Source organism: Temnothorax curvispinosus, unplaced genomic scaffold (assembly GCF_003070985.1).
Source record: "Temnothorax curvispinosus isolate PA1 unplaced genomic scaffold, ASM307098v1 QBEX01011890.1, whole genome shotgun sequence".
Classification (NCBI taxonomy): Eukaryota; Metazoa; Arthropoda; class Insecta; order Hymenoptera; family Formicidae; genus Temnothorax; species Temnothorax curvispinosus.
In genome coordinates this window covers 83,743-99,790 of record NW_020221670.1, presented here as the reverse complement: position 1 = coordinate 99,790, position 16,048 = coordinate 83,743, and the positions used below count along the sequence as shown (strand labels likewise).

The 16,048-nt window shown below is 36.9% G+C and overlaps 3 protein-coding genes across 6 annotated transcripts; 1 reads left to right on the top strand and 2 right to left on the bottom strand.

The window, feature by feature from the left end:
• Positions 1-354: 354 nt before the first annotated feature.
• Positions 355-4,705, bottom strand: LOC112461959 (probable actin-related protein 2/3 complex subunit 2). Its single transcript, XM_025027431.1, has 7 exons — positions 4,478-4,705; positions 3,598-3,691; positions 3,413-3,512; positions 3,143-3,344; positions 2,846-3,066; positions 2,278-2,479; positions 355-1,984 (listed from the first exon to the last, which is right to left on the bottom strand). Exons 1-7 carry the CDS (start codon positions 4,549-4,551, stop codon positions 1,957-1,959), a joined length of 921 nt encoding a protein of 306 aa, XP_024883199.1. The 5' UTR covers positions 4,552-4,705; the 3' UTR covers positions 355-1,956.
• A 1,230-nt stretch (positions 4,706-5,935) lies between these two features.
• Positions 5,936-10,186, bottom strand: LOC112461957 (U3 small nucleolar RNA-associated protein 14 homolog A-like). The gene is made up of 6 exons (XM_025027430.1): positions 9,715-10,186; positions 9,400-9,616; positions 8,445-8,765; positions 8,089-8,340; positions 6,667-7,905; positions 5,936-6,461 (listed from the first exon to the last, which is right to left on the bottom strand). The coding sequence occupies exons 1-6, from the start codon at positions 9,819-9,821 to the stop codon at positions 5,967-5,969; spliced, it is 2,631 nt and encodes an 876-aa protein (XP_024883198.1). The 5' UTR covers positions 9,822-10,186; the 3' UTR covers positions 5,936-5,966.
• Positions 10,187-10,467: 281 nt separating this feature from the next.
• Positions 10,468-15,907, top strand: LOC112461953 (coiled-coil domain-containing protein 6). Of its 4 annotated transcripts, none has more exons than XM_025027425.1 (6): positions 10,468-11,107; positions 11,323-11,863; positions 12,091-12,226; positions 12,362-12,504; positions 12,678-12,769; positions 13,031-15,907. In XM_025027425.1, the coding sequence occupies exons 1-6, from the start codon at positions 10,886-10,888 to the stop codon at positions 13,199-13,201; spliced, it is 1,305 nt and encodes a 434-aa protein (XP_024883193.1). In that variant the 5' UTR covers positions 10,468-10,885; the 3' UTR covers positions 13,202-15,907. The 4 variants fall into 4 exon arrangements, with proteins under 4 accessions (XP_024883193.1, XP_024883191.1, XP_024883194.1 ...); XM_025027423.1 differs by having other exon boundaries at positions 12,663-12,769; XM_025027426.1 differs by having other exon boundaries at positions 10,470-11,107; positions 12,377-12,504.
• Positions 15,908-16,048: the final 141 nt, after the last annotated feature.

Below are 16,048 nucleotides of genomic sequence, written 5' to 3'. Positions count from 1 at the left end.
TTTCAAACCATAAAACAATATTTAGAGTGTTACCAACCATATTTAATTAATATTGCATAAACATACTCTAAATCTATGATAAATACGCAATAAATTTATAATATATATTGCAACGTTAAAAATACGATTGTAAATATAAATATGCATTTTTTAAATTGTTATAATGTTAGGGATTTTTAGCATCTTGTATATAATAATCTTTTCTGCTCATAATCACTAATTAATTTTAAACATTTTTTATCAGACCATTCCATTTTGTCTATCAGTAGTCGTCTAGACTGCACATACGTGGATAGAATCAAATACAGCGACTGGGCAATTACTCACGTTTTTTTTCATCGTTCATTTTTTGTCTTTTGTCATTATTTGTCTAGCACGAAGCTTAACTACCAGTCTACCACCCGACAAAGCGTATAATCTGATCATAAAAAGCATCTTTTGATGTTTCGTCGAAATACCGACTTTTGGTGGGACACTGCGAGTCGAATATCAAAATGCTTGCAGATTCGTGGGGTGAGTACGCGATGGTTCGCACTGATGTTCGATTCGAGGTTCGCGAGCCTCGCGTGAGCCCGTCGGCTCGACAATGTGGACGCATGATCGGCTCGATAATGTGGACGCATGATCGGTTCGCGGCGAAGTTCGGCTCGCGGTTCTGCTCGATAATGTGGACCCTGCTTGTCAACGTAACCCACACAGCAAAACTTGTTTCAGAAAGCTTTCCGAAAGATAACTTGAAAATTAATATTGAAATGTAAAATTGAAATCATTCAGAAATATTTCTGAAACGTTTTATCAAAATAATATGTCATTGAAAGCTTTCCAAAAGATAACTTGGAAATTAATATTGAAATGTAACATTAAAATCATTCAGAAGTATTTCTAAAACGTTTCATCGAAATCATTTATGACCCTTTTCACTGAATATTTCTGAAATATTACGAAACATTTCAGAGAAATATGCAACGACGCCGCTAGGCAACGCATAATGGTAAGACTAACTCGCAAGTAAATTTCAGTTGGAATCTAATATAAGCAGGCCTCCGGCGAAGCAAAATCATGACTATGATTAAGAATATGTTTAAAGCCCGGTGTCCACGATGCAAGAACTGTGTCCAAGTTTCGATTTAAGCCAATCAACTTGCAGCTCTTACAGAAAAGTAGCAGTTTCATTGGCTGAAACCGAAACTTGGACACAGTTCTTGCATCGTGGACACCGGGCTTTATGAAGGACAGAAAATTGTTCCGGATGACCCTATACAGGGTGATCCGAAACAATTTAATATGAGAAAAAGTATCTGAGATATTTCCCATATATTTCTGAAACATTTCAGAGATATTTTCGAAGCATTTCAGAGATATTTCTTAGGCATTTCAAAGGTATTTCTTAAGCATTTAAGAGATATTTCTTAAGCATTTCAGAAATATTTCTGAAGCATTTCAGAACTATTTCAGAAATATTTTTGAGATTTCAGAAACATTTCTGAAATCTCAGCTTGGCGGACATTTTAGCTTTCTGAAACATATCTGAAACATGTCTGAAATGTTTTTTTGAAAGATTTCATATTTCATTGACAGTTTTTTGAAAGCTTTCTGAAATATTTCGGTGCTGTGTATTTAGTCTCCTAAGTACTTCCACACGCACGACACGTCACATTAGAGAATCTCTTATTTAATATGCATATTTTTGGAATTTTGACACATAAGACACATATAAGACTTTCTCGATCGGGTATGATTATACTGTGCATCGGGCATGATGAAACAACTTTGCGGTAAATATTATTTTTTATTGTATGTAAAAGTGATCTTTTTTCTGTTTATTCTTGAATCGTTTTATTTTACTTTATTTATTTATTGATTTATAGATATATAATAATTAATTTAATAAAAGAATTTACTTTCAGATTATTATTAGCGGCTAGTGCGGTTAATAATTTCACTGTTACGACACGTTTATTCTTTCCTGATGAATGTTCGTCCCCTAAAAAGAATTACAAGTAGATAATGTGATAAATTTGACGAAGAAGGATATTGTAAGTAATAAAAATATACTTTAGAAGAATATTATTTAATTTTAAATTTTGCAAGAACTTGGAAATAAATTTAAAAGATCTAAAAAGAAAATAATACGAGGCGTTAACTATAAATTAATTGTACAATTACGATAAAACATTTTAAATTATTATTTAAATTTACATATATTTAAATCAATCAAGATCAACTTATTATTTCTGTTGCAGTTTAGTCTATAATGTTTTGCGAGTAAAAACTTACGTGATAGTCTTCTTTTCGGTGTTTTTGGATTGAGATCTCGCTCTGTTCAACACCTTGAGAAAGTCTGTCGTCTTGGTACGCATTCTCGAGTGAATGTAAACTTTACTGCACTTAATATGATAATGCAGATAATTTCTAAACATGTGTATCAGGTCAATGGTGTTGTCGCGAGCCTCTCGGTTGGTATGACGTGGAAACAGTACTGTAAAAATATATAATAAAATGATATGAGCTTTAAAGTAGAATTATATGAGTTTGTATGTTCAGCTTGAAATATATGAATAGCAGAAAGTTACACAAATACGCAGCAGTAATAACGATTACATTTCTTCCAGATAGTCTTTACAACAAATCTTTAAAATTTAAGAATTTACTAATAAAATGACACATAAATCTTATATTATTATAATTATTAAATCCTTAAAACTTGAAATTTAAATTTCTAACAAAAAATTTTATATATCAGTTTTTTTTAATTTTCTTTGTAAGATATACATAATTAGAAAGTTTTGACGTCGTATTGACGCGACTTAACAAATGCAAAGAATAAACGTCAAATTTTCGTTACCGAATGTGATGTAACCAATGCAATCTCCGACCGCCGCCTCGGAATCCTGCAACTCTAACGGCGGCTCACGGTGGTTGAACAAGACTTGTGGGGCGGTATGGCTCGCGCGCCTACCCTCTTTCAGTTCTTGAAGAAACAGTTTGCCGATGACCATATCGTCTTCATCCTTGAATATTGTACTGAATACTACTGTGACTCTGTCGCTCTTAGCTTCCACATACCTTGGTGAGAATTAACGGAGATTAATAATAATAAAAGTAACAACTGAGCCGTCACGTGCATAGATATATTTCTTACATCGTTTCCTCGTCTCGATATTGGATTACAGCTCTCTTCTGTACTGGCCTGCCCGGAGAATCGCAGTATTCCTCCTGGAAGTCAAAGTATTTTTCGAAGACACTGGCGAAGCAATGCCTCTTCAACAGGGCAACTTTCCTCACTAATGCCTCCCAATCCTCTGGTAATTTTTCCAAATCTATGAGAACAGATACATTGTAACCTGTAACAATGGAAAACGATTTAAAGTAATTAATTACTAAGCTGCAAGATGATTAAAACAAAACTAACCGCTCTCCGGTGCGATAAGATGAGACCCGTACTCTCGTTTGAGCAACTCGTCTGCGCCATGCTCTTGTAACTGTTTATAAAATTTAAGCAAGATACTAATCTGCAAAAAAGATGAGTATTAGAAAATTAGTGAGTTATTTCAAAAGGACCACGAAAGATATTTACAAGTAAGTATGTCGACTTACTCTAAGTTTCGATTTATCTCCACTGAGGTTTGAAATATGAAACAATACTCCATCAAAGTCTGCTATGACCACATCAGTCGACTCCTGCTTATGTCTACAAATAAAACATATATTTCTGATAGAAAATAATCACAAGACTATTAATTTGACAAGATTTTACAACTAACAGGGGTCCTATTCTCGAATCGTTTTCAAGAAACTCGCATGCGAAATTCAATGCTTTTCAACATGAAGAATAGAGATAATTCTTCATGCTTTTCAAATAGAAAGTCGCATATGAAAATCATTAAGGCAGGCTTAAGAATATGGTCCCTGATCTGCATGAGCCAGGATATGAAACCTATGGGAATAAAATTCCCAAGATCTTAAAATAAGAAATAAAAAAATAATGTGAAAAAAAGAAACATGGTGAAAGAGATGATGAGAAAAAAAAATCTACTTTTAAAGAAGTAAACCGTTTTGTATAGCGTCGTCTACAATGGCAGCAGGAGTATACAGTAAGACATAAGCAGTAACTTATTGACTAATGGGATTTTTACAATTCAAGAATAATCGACTGTGCTTGGTCAATAGCTTACTGCTTACGTCTTACTGTATACTGCTTGAAACGAAATCCTGAGGGGAAAGGAGGGGCGAGATCTCGAAGTAAAACGAGGTAAAATGGGAAGAAACAGCGAAGAGAGTTGAAAAGAAGGTGGAGAAAAGCAGAATTAAAAGGGAAGAGAGTTTAAATTCGACATGTTATTCGAAATGGGAATTTCTCGGGGAGAAACGAAGGCGCGACACCCGCCCCAGCGCCACGTCTTTCGGAATGAGGTTAGGTTACGCGGGCACCGGGATCTCTAAGGCGAGAGGACCGTGTGACTCACGAGACACTTACCCCGACAAGGCATTCTTGATTTTGTTCGTCAATGTTTCTTCGAGTATCCTATTGTGTATCTCGAGCAGAATCATGATTACTACACTTAGCAGGAAGAATCGATGCGTGATACGTGAACGCTAACCACTAACCCAACTAACCACAACTAACCACAACTAACCAGCGCTAACGATCTTCTTTCTTCTTCTTAAGGGTCGGCCAGGGGGGGGGACAAACTCGCTGGATTTTTGGGCGACGGAAGTGGGAGTACGGGGGGACAGCGATAGAGGCAGCACCGTCGTTCCTTTCTCTTCTCCTCTCTAATCCCCTCGTAAGCAAACAGCAAAAGCGCGGCTGATTGTGAGTGCAGCTGAGCTCATGAAGATTCGTTAACTTCGTTATAAAACATCAAAACATTGTGCAAGATTATAGTGTATTGGACTGCAGCAGAGAATTTGCAAGAGGAATAGAGTAGAAGGAAGGAAAGCTGAAAGGATTTATCGAAACGGATAAGATTATTTTTATTTACACACATATATACCGGGTGTAACAAAAAGGTCGGGACCCTGGATTATCTCGGAAAGTTGACGTTTTCGGAAGAAATGTTTTATACAAAAGTTGTTTGGCTCGAAGATGGCACATAGGATGGTGCCATTGGTTTCACCTTGGATTGTCGTTTAAAGCTCACGTAAACGACACCTTTAATTTCTTAAATGGAAATTTTTATTTTTCAATGCATATTCTTGTAGCTAATCTCGAGAGCTTTTCAAAACGCTATAATAAAGTATTTTTTCATTAAGAACTTTTGGAATTATAAGGCTTGAAAGTTCTAGTATTTTGACATAAAATACAAAATATCTTGTAAAACATTAAGTTTTCGGTAATGTTCTTAACACTTTTATGCACAGAATAATGAGACGAATCAATTATTGGTATGAAAAAAAGACATAGTTGCTTTTAAGAAAAAGTATGCAGATGCGTGTTGCAAATTACATATTTTTTCTTAAAGGAAATATGCCTTTTTTTATACCAATTGATTCGTCTCATTATTCTGTGCATAAAAGTGCTTATTGTCAGTATAAACTATAAATAATAATGTTTCTGTATTAGCATCATGTCACTATACAGTTAATGAATAAATTAGAACTGAAATGTAGCCAATCTAATCTAATTAAAAACTATTTTTTATTTTTGTAGGACTGTTTGCAAAAATAGTTTAAAGAAGGTAATCAATTAATCAATCAATTTATAATCTATACATTTTTATATTGTTTACATGAAAAAGGTTCGTGTAAACAATGTGTAAACAATCCATGTGAACATAATCTTGAAATTTACCGCATAAGCTTGATTAATAATACACTTTCAATGGAAATACCTACTTATAATTTTCTCAAAATAATTTCAGCGATACAGACAAATAGAATTATTAACAGCTAGTTCATTAACTAATAATTTCAAAATAATTTTATACATATATAGCGATTATAGAATAATAGAATTTATTTTATCATACACTTTGTACATTCTGTTTACCTCCCTTTTTGTTTTTGCTTTTTAGAATATTTTTTTTCTTATCAGCTTTTGCAATAATACGCTTTAGGGGTTTTTTCACCATTGGTTGCTTCTTCACCAACTCATTCTCGTCCATTGGCTCGATCACTTGTCCGAGCTTGGTCTTCACTGTCGGTTGAATGAGCCGCAAATGAGCGTTCATCGGGACGAAAGTCCTGCTGATGGGAGCTCTGATGCTCGCTTCAAAGTCCTTGACCCTAGTAAACGGATAGGGTAGCTCCTTGACAAGGTGTTTCTTCAATTTTTCATTTTCGTGCTCGAATACTATGACTTTCCCCTGGTTTTCGGGCTTACGTGACACTACCTTGGGAACAGTCAGAATAAATCGGCTTTTCTTACGAGCCTGTTTATTCTTCTTAACGTTCGGTCCTCCCCAATTTCCCCATCCAGGTAGACTCAGATCAATATCTTGCGGCTGCGACTTTTTCATCTAAAATTATTTTGCATATAATAGATTATTACAACAGTTTTTGCCGATTCTTCATAGAAACGCAATGTTATTCGAAATCTGTTATGCATGATCCGTCCTAGACTTTGAGACCACATTTTTTCAAAAACGCAATGTGACAGATTGCGCAAACGTTTTTATATACATATAAAAAGTATAGTTTTTATTTAAAACTCTAATTACGTACCTCCTCTTCCTGCTCCTTCCTAAATTCTTCGACAACGTCATCGTCCGCAAATGCCTCGCTCATTATTTTGTGAGTCTCCTCTTCCTGTTCGCTATCTTCATCCCCGCCTGTAGTTAAATCTGGCAGCTGCGTCTTTAAGTATTTAGGCTTTATGTTTACGTATTTTTTCGGGTCTATCTCCGCTTCGTGGCTAATGCCAGCTGGTTCCTGTGTTGTATTATTTGCTATTGTCTTCAAACTCGTCAGATTGCTATTTTTCTGTGCATTTTCCCTGGAAGTCGTTTCCTCTAATGGAGAATCCAAAATAGGTTTCCGTTTGGGGTTTTCAAATTCGAGGTTTGGCGAATAATCTTCATTCTCCTCTTCATCCTCCTTCTGCTTTTCCATTTTCTTGTTTGCCTTGCATTTCTTCTTGACTTCTTGCTTCTTTAGATTCAGCTTTGACTTTTTCTTTTTTGATCCCTCGGAATCATTTACGTCTTGTGATTTAAATTTTTTATTATTGTGTTTGCTCGTAGCATCTACAGAATCGGATATCGGACTTTCTTTATTCTTTTTCCTTTTACGAGTTTTATCTTTTACATCATTTGTATTTGCTAATAAATTACTGCTTTTTTCATTGCTGCAGGATTTGCTGTTTATATTACTTGTATTTGCGTGTGAAATGTCGCTTTTCTTATTACCATGTAATTTACTTTTGGTATCACTTGTATTTACTTGCAAAGTATTGTTTTTTTCATTGCTGCAAGATTTACTTTTTTTACTTTGATCATTTATATTTGCAACTAAACTACCGCTTCTCTTATTTTTACGTAATTTACTTTTGGTATCACTTACATTTGCTTGCAAAGTACTACTTTTCTCATTACTGCATAACTTGCTTTTCATATCACTTCTATTTGCTTGTGAATTTTCATCATTCTTTTCATCATGACATGACGTCCCTTTTTCCTCTTCCGAAATTCCATCTCTCTCTATTTCCTCTTTTTTCGTCTGTTGTTTTTTATCATAGAATTCCCGACAACGCTTAAGGAAGTTATCAATTTCAGGTTCAGTCTTTATGTTACCTTCTTTGTTTTTTAATAGTATTTCGTCTTCTTCATCTTCTTTATCTTCCACATTTTCTACATATTCCTCATTTTCCTCATCTTCTTCATCTTCTTCATCACTGTCCGTTCTTTTAACTTTTTGCGTCAATTCTCTATTAATGGCCAATTGTTCAGCAAGAACCTGTCGTGTCTAACAAAAAAAAGTTTGTTATATATAATTGTTCTTAATCATTTAGATATTTTTAATATTCAAATGCTTGTAATATTTATTTAGTTATTTTGAAAGATATTTTGATATACATTTTCATTAAAATAATTTCTATTAAAAATCGATGTTTTGTTTTTTATCCAGATTTTAAGTCAAAATACTCACTTCCTTGTTATATTTAGCTTTGATCTGTTTATTCCTAGCCCATTGACCCGTGTTTTTATGTCTCAACGACATTCTCTCTTCAGCCCGAGTTTTGTCTAATTGTTCCAACTTCGCCAGGGCCTCCTGTGGATTACTATCCTTCAACTTTTCGAAATCCTTTAACTGCTGCTTAATCTTATCCTTCCGCTGGATCCGATGGAACTTCTTGCTCTTTATTTTACGCTGACGATGTGCCTTCGCCTCTTTGTATGACTGAAAGTGCAAAAAAGTTAAATATAATTTTCCATTAAATCTGTTTCTTATCCTCTGTATTTATATTGATATAATCTCTTAGTAACCGCATAACTTTTCTGTACCTGTTGAGCTCTGAGCCTGGCAGCTTCCTTCCTCCTCAAGATCACCTCTTCCAGTGTCATTTTGTATTTATTACCCTTCTCCTCTTCCTTTTCAGCTGGATACAGCAATGTTGGATCTACTTCTTCAAACTTCTTCATCAAATCGGATTTTGTACTAAAACCACTCAGAAATGCAGGAATCTTTGAAGCTCGAGAATTCTTTACTGCTGTTAGACGTTTTAATGGAAAGGACAGTTGTTCCGCTGTCCTGTTCCTAGCTACTATACTGTCCCATTTTCTCAAGTCTTCCTTAACCTTGTCATAACCGACTGTCCTTTTTATCTATAAGAGATTTAACAAAGTTCCTTTTATTTTCCATGAGACGCCAGATAATTTTGTTAGCAGATCTTATAATAAAAATAAATAGCCAAAAATAAATAAAATGAACAAAAATAGGTAATATTAAAACTAATAAAGTGAGGTTACAATTTGGGCAATTGAGAGTACAATATGGTCCGTCATTGACTTTGTAAATTATTAAATAAATTATAACTTATAAGTTTAAACACCAATAACCATATTACACTCTCAATTGTCCAAATTGTTACTCCACTTTATCGGTTTCATTATCGAGAGTCCTAGATTTATTATTTTTATATAGTGATATTAAAAAGATAAATAAATATTAAAAAATAACAATTTCTTATATTTGGATATCAGAAAAAGATCAATATTAATTGATTAATTTGTAATTCCTTTTTCTAGTTACTTGAGATTCAGTGGCATTAAACCAAAAAATTATTACTATAGAGATTAATTAAATCTAAAAACGTCAGAAAATTAATCAATTTCTTAACAAAAAGGCATCAAACATCGATTTTTGCCCCAACAAAAAGTATAAAGATAATTGAAATTATTAATAATGGTAAAATTCAATTAAAAAGATATTAACTTAAACTTGCACAAAGCAAATTACCCTCTCAGCTGCTGGTTTCTCCAATGGCTTAGGAAGAACTTTGTTCTTTTGCTGGATGTACCGAAGCTTCTTAATAATATTGCCCTGATCTCCTTTTCGCTCCAACGACTTGATCAGGTCTTGCGTGGACACCGCATCTTTATCTGTTGCTCCGCTTTTTACGAGATGGTACTCCGATACCTCTAGACTAGGCTCGCTTCGTTCCGCCTTTTTCACTCTATCAATGAGGAAAAATACAATGAGAATTGTAACGATATACAAAAGTAAGATCGGAATCTCAAGCATTCTTATGACAACTTCGTCATTATTTCTCACCTTTGCCCCTTATCGAGCCGCGTCACGGCCTCGATAAGCTTCGAATGATGTTTGGCGATTTCCTGATCGCTGTCATATAAATTGTGATCTACTTCCGCGTCGCTCATCTTCGCGGCCGCATGAATCCTTTTTATTATTGTGATACAAGCTGACTGAGCTGACTCCAGCTTCAGCAAACCCACGTGGTATCACTCGTATCACGACTCCACAAGAGGAAGGAATGGACGATGATTCTCGATTAATCGAAAAAAATCGATAGTTTTTTCAATCAATCGATATTTTTCAATTAAACGATATTTGAATTCTAGCTCTAGCTGTTTTCTCAACATTGATAAACTGACACGTCTTTTAAAAATATAATTAATAACCTATAACCTATAGCTGATATACCAACTGAACTAACTCTTATAAATTAGAGCAAGAGAAATTAACAGATTAAAAATAAGGGGAGCTATATATATTTCAGACTATAACTACGGGAAAAACTTTTAAATTGTTATCGATAAATATTAATAATAGATATATATATATATATATACACACAATAAATTCTTTAAAATCATAACCGCGCGACAACAAAGCGGTTATAAACTATAATGGGATGGATTCGTCCGGAACACGGTGAAAATCTTTCACCGTGGCTCTAGTAGCCGGAGTTTAGTCCAAAATTGTTCTTGCGGCCCCGTACGCATGTGTCGCCCGGGTCGTTCGGGTCTCCTTCGCCAGGTGTCTCCGCGGTTGACCGCGAATCACGACGCGCAACGAGTCGCGGAACACGCCGCGCCACTTTCGCGGTCGTGAAAACAATCGGGCGAGCGAGTGGCGAGTGCGGTGCAAACAAACAGCTGATATCGGTTTTCTGCGGTATCGTCCCTCGCGTACATACGGGGAGCACATGTCCGCCGTTCGACGATCACGCTACGGGTAAAATCGGCATTACTCCGACGTCTCCGACGATATTCTCCCGGGCGGGTAGCGGACGCGAAGTCGAGAAAGAGAGAGAGAGAGAGAGAGAAGGGCACGTGGCACGTGGGCACGCCGGCGACAGGACGCTCCGTTCCCCCCGGGTTCGCGTGCGATGAACAGCGGCCGGCGATAACCGGCGTATCCCCCTCATCGTCCACGTCGTCGCCGTGGTTGTCGTCGTTGTCGTTTACCCGCGAAGAGAAACATGGCCGATCGCGATAGCGCGTCCGAGAGTGATTCAAGCTCAATCGACGGCGGGCCGATCATGATGCCGCCGTCGCCGGTCACGCGCGAGCAGCTGCAGAAGCGCATCGAGTCCCTGCAGCAGCACAACCGCGTGCTCAAGGTCGAGCTCGAGACGTACAAGCTGCGAGTGAAGGCCCTGCAGGAGGAGAACCGCAGCCTGCGTCAGGCATCTGTCATCATTGTGAGAGTCGCGATTCCCTGTTTCTCAGTTTTTTTTTTTTATTGCAATCAGTATCAAATATTACATCCTACAATCCATGAGATGAGTTTAGTTATAAACGTTAATTGAAACACCAGTTGTTTTCTATTTTACATTTGTCCTTTCTATATTTGTTGAAAGTGAGAGCAGGTATCTTTTATGTTTGATTGTGAGACTCGCGTTCTCTATATTTGCAGCAAGCTAAAGCCGAGCAGGAAGAGGAATTCATAAGCAACACTCTACTGAAGAAGATTCAGGCTTTGAAGAAGGAGAAAGAAACTCTGGCTCACCACTACGAACAGGAGGAGGAATGTCTTACTAACGACTTGTCAAGAAAACTGAACCAGCTGCGGCAAGAGAAATGCAAGCTCGAGCAGACATTAGAGCAGGAGCAGGAGTGCTTGGTGAATAAGCTGATGAGAAAGATCGAGAAGCTGGAAGCGGAGACGTTGGCCAAGCAGAGCAATTTGGAGCAGCTGCGACGTGAGAAGGTCGAGTTAGAGAACACTCTGGAGCAGGAACAGGAGGCGTTGGTGAACAAGCTGTGGAAACGAATGGATAAGCTCGAGGCCGAGAAAAGGATACTGCAGATCAAGTTGGATCAACCTGTCTCGGACCCTACTTCACCCAGGGAGATCAACAATGGCGACACCGCCACGAACCTGAGCACGCACATTCAGACTCTGAGAAGCGAGGTCGCCAGATTAAAGCATACCTTGCTCATTTCACAGCAAGAACGTAAGGACGTCATCTTAGTTATCTTAGTTTCTAATCTGTACTGGACACGTATTATGGAATTTTTTGGAATGGATTCCAAATCGGAATTATTACGTTTTCCCCAGAAAACACAATAGAGATCTAGGAAATAACTAAACAATTCCGATTGGAATCTGTTCCGAAAAGTTCCATAATATGTGCTCTGAAAAGTTCATCAAATTCAGTCTCCTAAACTCGGTCGTTTTTAGATACGGAAAAAATGAAGCGATACGTTAACGAGGAAAAGCAAATACGCGAGGAGAATCTGAGATTGCAGAGAAAGCTGCAGCTGGAGGTGGAGCGTCGCGAGGCTTTGTGTAGACACCTTTCGGAGTCTGAATCCAGGTAGGTTAAGTTTTGCTAATTATTTGTATAATATCTTGAAATGTATCCCTTTTTATTCCGTCAAATTTCATAATAATGGCATAACTGAATCTTATAGTTAGAATTGAAAGATATTTATTATTCCTAATCTCACAGACATGATTTTCGCAGCTTGGAGATGGAAGAGGAACGGCACTACAACGAAATCGTGATGTCTGGGGGAAACATAAGGACCCGTACGGTATCCAGTCCTGTGCCCTACAATCCTTCGCCTAGTTCCTCAAGGCCACTAAGTCCTGGTAAGTTGACAAGAGCTGTATAGTCAAAATTTATGTGAATAAATGGAACGTCTAACGAATATATCAATATAAAAATTTATAAGAATAGAATTGGCATTTTCTCTCCAATGCATGTTTTATGTTTAGCGAATTTATGCGAGTGCATATTTTATCACTAGGTATTAACGTGCTAGGTTCGACGTCTAGAGAAGGCTTCAGCACAAACCGATGCTACGCTTGTGGCCAGCCGAGTGCCCCTCTGTTTGCGAGCTCGTCGCCTCCTGGGGTAAATTATTATGTAGGAAATCATTGCTGGATACTAATTGATTATTTCATTAAATAAGTAGGTGGGACATAATCTCCCTTGTCATTATGTGTTAAAGAAAGATTTTTCCTTACCATGAGACAATTTTACTTCAATTAGAATCTAGCATTGCTCAACGATTGTATCAATGATCGTGAGAAAACTCTTCTTGGCGTTTCTGAAGAATGATTGTTTTATCATGTTTTTTTCTTTATTTGTGTTTGCAAATGTTTGCTGAAACAGGGACATATTGTGGCATCATCTAGCAGACGCACCTCGGATCGTTTTGTTAAGCCGGCGATTCCCCCCACTATCGTGAGTGCCGGCGGACCGCCGACCATCGCTCCCAATCCTACGCCGAATCCCGTCGCTGCGCCCCATCCAGGATCACCGATGGACATCGCGAAAACATAAGTCGCCAAGTTGAAGAGAGGGCTCTCCATAGAAACCCCTTTTATATAATCGCGCGCAAGGTACTTCTCTAAACGGTGCGTTCCAGCTAAGAGATATGCGGGAAACCCGTACTGGGGTTCGAGACACCATCGTCGGCGCTTTTTCTTCTTGGATGTTTCCGTTTGTTAACTACTTCAGCTCTAATGTATAACACACGGGCTACGGCTAAGAGAAAGAAAGGGAGATAGAAAGAAAGAAAGAGAGAGGGACGTGATTATTTCAATCTGAAAATGGGCAGATATAGAGTTAAACAACGCAGTCGCGAAAGCGTCTCGCCTCTTGGTCGCGGAGTGATCCTTTTCGATACCTCGCTCCTTCGATGACTCCTCTCTTATGATGCCTGAAATATCATTCAGACCGTGCTCTTTGTCGTACTATGTAATTAATATCGTTTGAGTGTTCTACATAAGAAAATGGAAAAAAAAAAACATTGACATGTTGCTTCCATGTTCCAAGTAACCATAGTATAAATATTGAACGCGAACGCTGAACAGACATTTAGACCGGTATTCATAATCCATCTTAAGATTGTACTTAAGATGGTCTTAAATATAAGAACCGATTATGAATACACGGTCTTACACGTCATATTTGCGATATTACTGTAATCTTACTGTGCGTTTAAGAACATAAACGAAAGTAACTAGGGTGTAGTGTCGCGGTGTTCACACGATTTAACGGGTATTGCATTTGTTTAGCTTTGAGCCTGAGTAATCACTTAGCGCACGCAGTACTGGTAGAGGCGGAAGCATAACTCTAGAGGAAAGATTTTGTTAGTTCCTTCGGATGGGAGTTGTCTGATCTGAAAACATACGAAATTAGGTAGAGTCAGACTCCGGGGAGATTTCAGCGATCGCGGAAACTTCGGTATCTAAGAAAGTTGGAATTTGATAATTGTAAATCGCGAGAGAGAATGTGACAATTCAAGGCCCTAAAGTTCCAAGGATTCAACAGTCCAACGATCTGAGAATCTAAACTTGCGGATCTAAATAGAGTGTACACTCTAAACGCTTAAGTATAACTAAGTGTCTATAAGTATAATACAAATATATATACATTATATATATATATATATATATATATATATATGTCGCAGGGATTTCGTGTAATTTTTTTTTTTCCCCAAGTCACTAGAGAATCCACAAAAAAGAACAAGGATATTGTGAAGTGAAGAAAAATTATTAATATAAATATAAATAAAAATTTATATTTACTTATATTTATAAATGTAATTTATGATATATTTATAAATATAAATTAATAAAAATTTTAACTTAGATATCACTGATAAAGCCCAAGATTTTGTAAAATTACTGAAATCTCGTAAGATTGTGTAATTTTTATTCATTCCACGTTGTCCCGGTTTTTTGTAATTCTCTATTTTTGCAAAAAAAAACGAATACACAAAATTCTTGCGACATATAGATACATAATACTAAATATTTTTGTTTAATGATCAATGTAAACCTACAAAATTGTATGTTGTTCACACAATATTTTTAGGATCTTATTCGTAAAATTCATGTAAAAAGCATCTAAAGAATTTTCGTGTTTTTAAATTCGTTAGTCCTTAAGCTCGGATGTCTCGGGAGTTTTCTGCTCTTAGAATCTTTGGATTTTGAAATCTTGGATTGCCGTACATGTAAGAAACACATCGCCTCAAGAACTTATGTCCCTTAATTATAAATCCCTTAGTCTTAGAATATTTTGCAGAAAAGTTGGATTATGGGAATTTTGATACACTGGAGCCGGAAAGCCTATTAAGATCTCGTAGTATCGAGCGCTGCGTATAAGAGACAGATCTTGCATTCAAGAGTTTATTTCCTAATAAATTGTTTTTTTTATACCAACGATGCACGTTTGCGTTAATCCGTTAATCTGTTACGTTACATCGGAGAGTTTGGCGTCTTTGTTCTACGAGGACGTTCCGGTAAATTGAACTTCTCAAATTTCGGAAGCTCGAAATCTTATTTCTAAAACTTCAATATCTTTAGTTGTAAAATTTAGAACTTTAACGCCTTCTTTTTTTTTCTTTAAGGCCTCGAGATATCTTTCGACGCCTACTTGCGAAGTTTCGAGGAAATCTCTTCGTTTCAGGCTTACGGAATCTGGAAGGCTTGGATCTTGAGATTTTGAAAAATTGTAGAGGTCAATACCGAAGGATCGTCTGGTTTTTTTTGTTTGAAGATTTTTTATGTACGCTGGTTACCATGAATTATGATGCGAGAAGCGAAGGAAACGTGAGAGAAACGTACGAGATCGACCGTCGCTTGTTACAAGATTCATTTCAAGTCCATATCCATGCGCGGGTGATTCCCTCGCGCACTTCTTTTTCCTCCGATCTCGTAATGCAAGGTGACTGTCGCTACATGCCCTGAGAACCCTTGTTTATAACAGGTGTATTATACATTAAACGATATGCGAGAATCAGGTGAAAGCGTTGTTTATTATGTTGTATCGAACGGTGTTTATACATATAAAATACACGTGTGTGTATACGTATCGCTCGATATATATATACATAAGTGGTCGTATATGGTATAGAATTTTATGATAACGTAAAAGATTCTTATTGAATAATTGTAATTACGCAGATATGCTTCACGGCTATATAGTATGTATTTTACTCAAGCTTTTATGAAATACAGTCACGTTTTTGCTATTAAACATTGTCTACTCCTTTGCGCAAGCCTTTAATTATGAAACGCGTAATTGCGTGTGATCAATATATTTATAAGAATAATTGAATTTGCGCGCGCCGCTCGGTGATACCGTCGGTAATGCAGAAATCTGACGTATCGTCGAGTC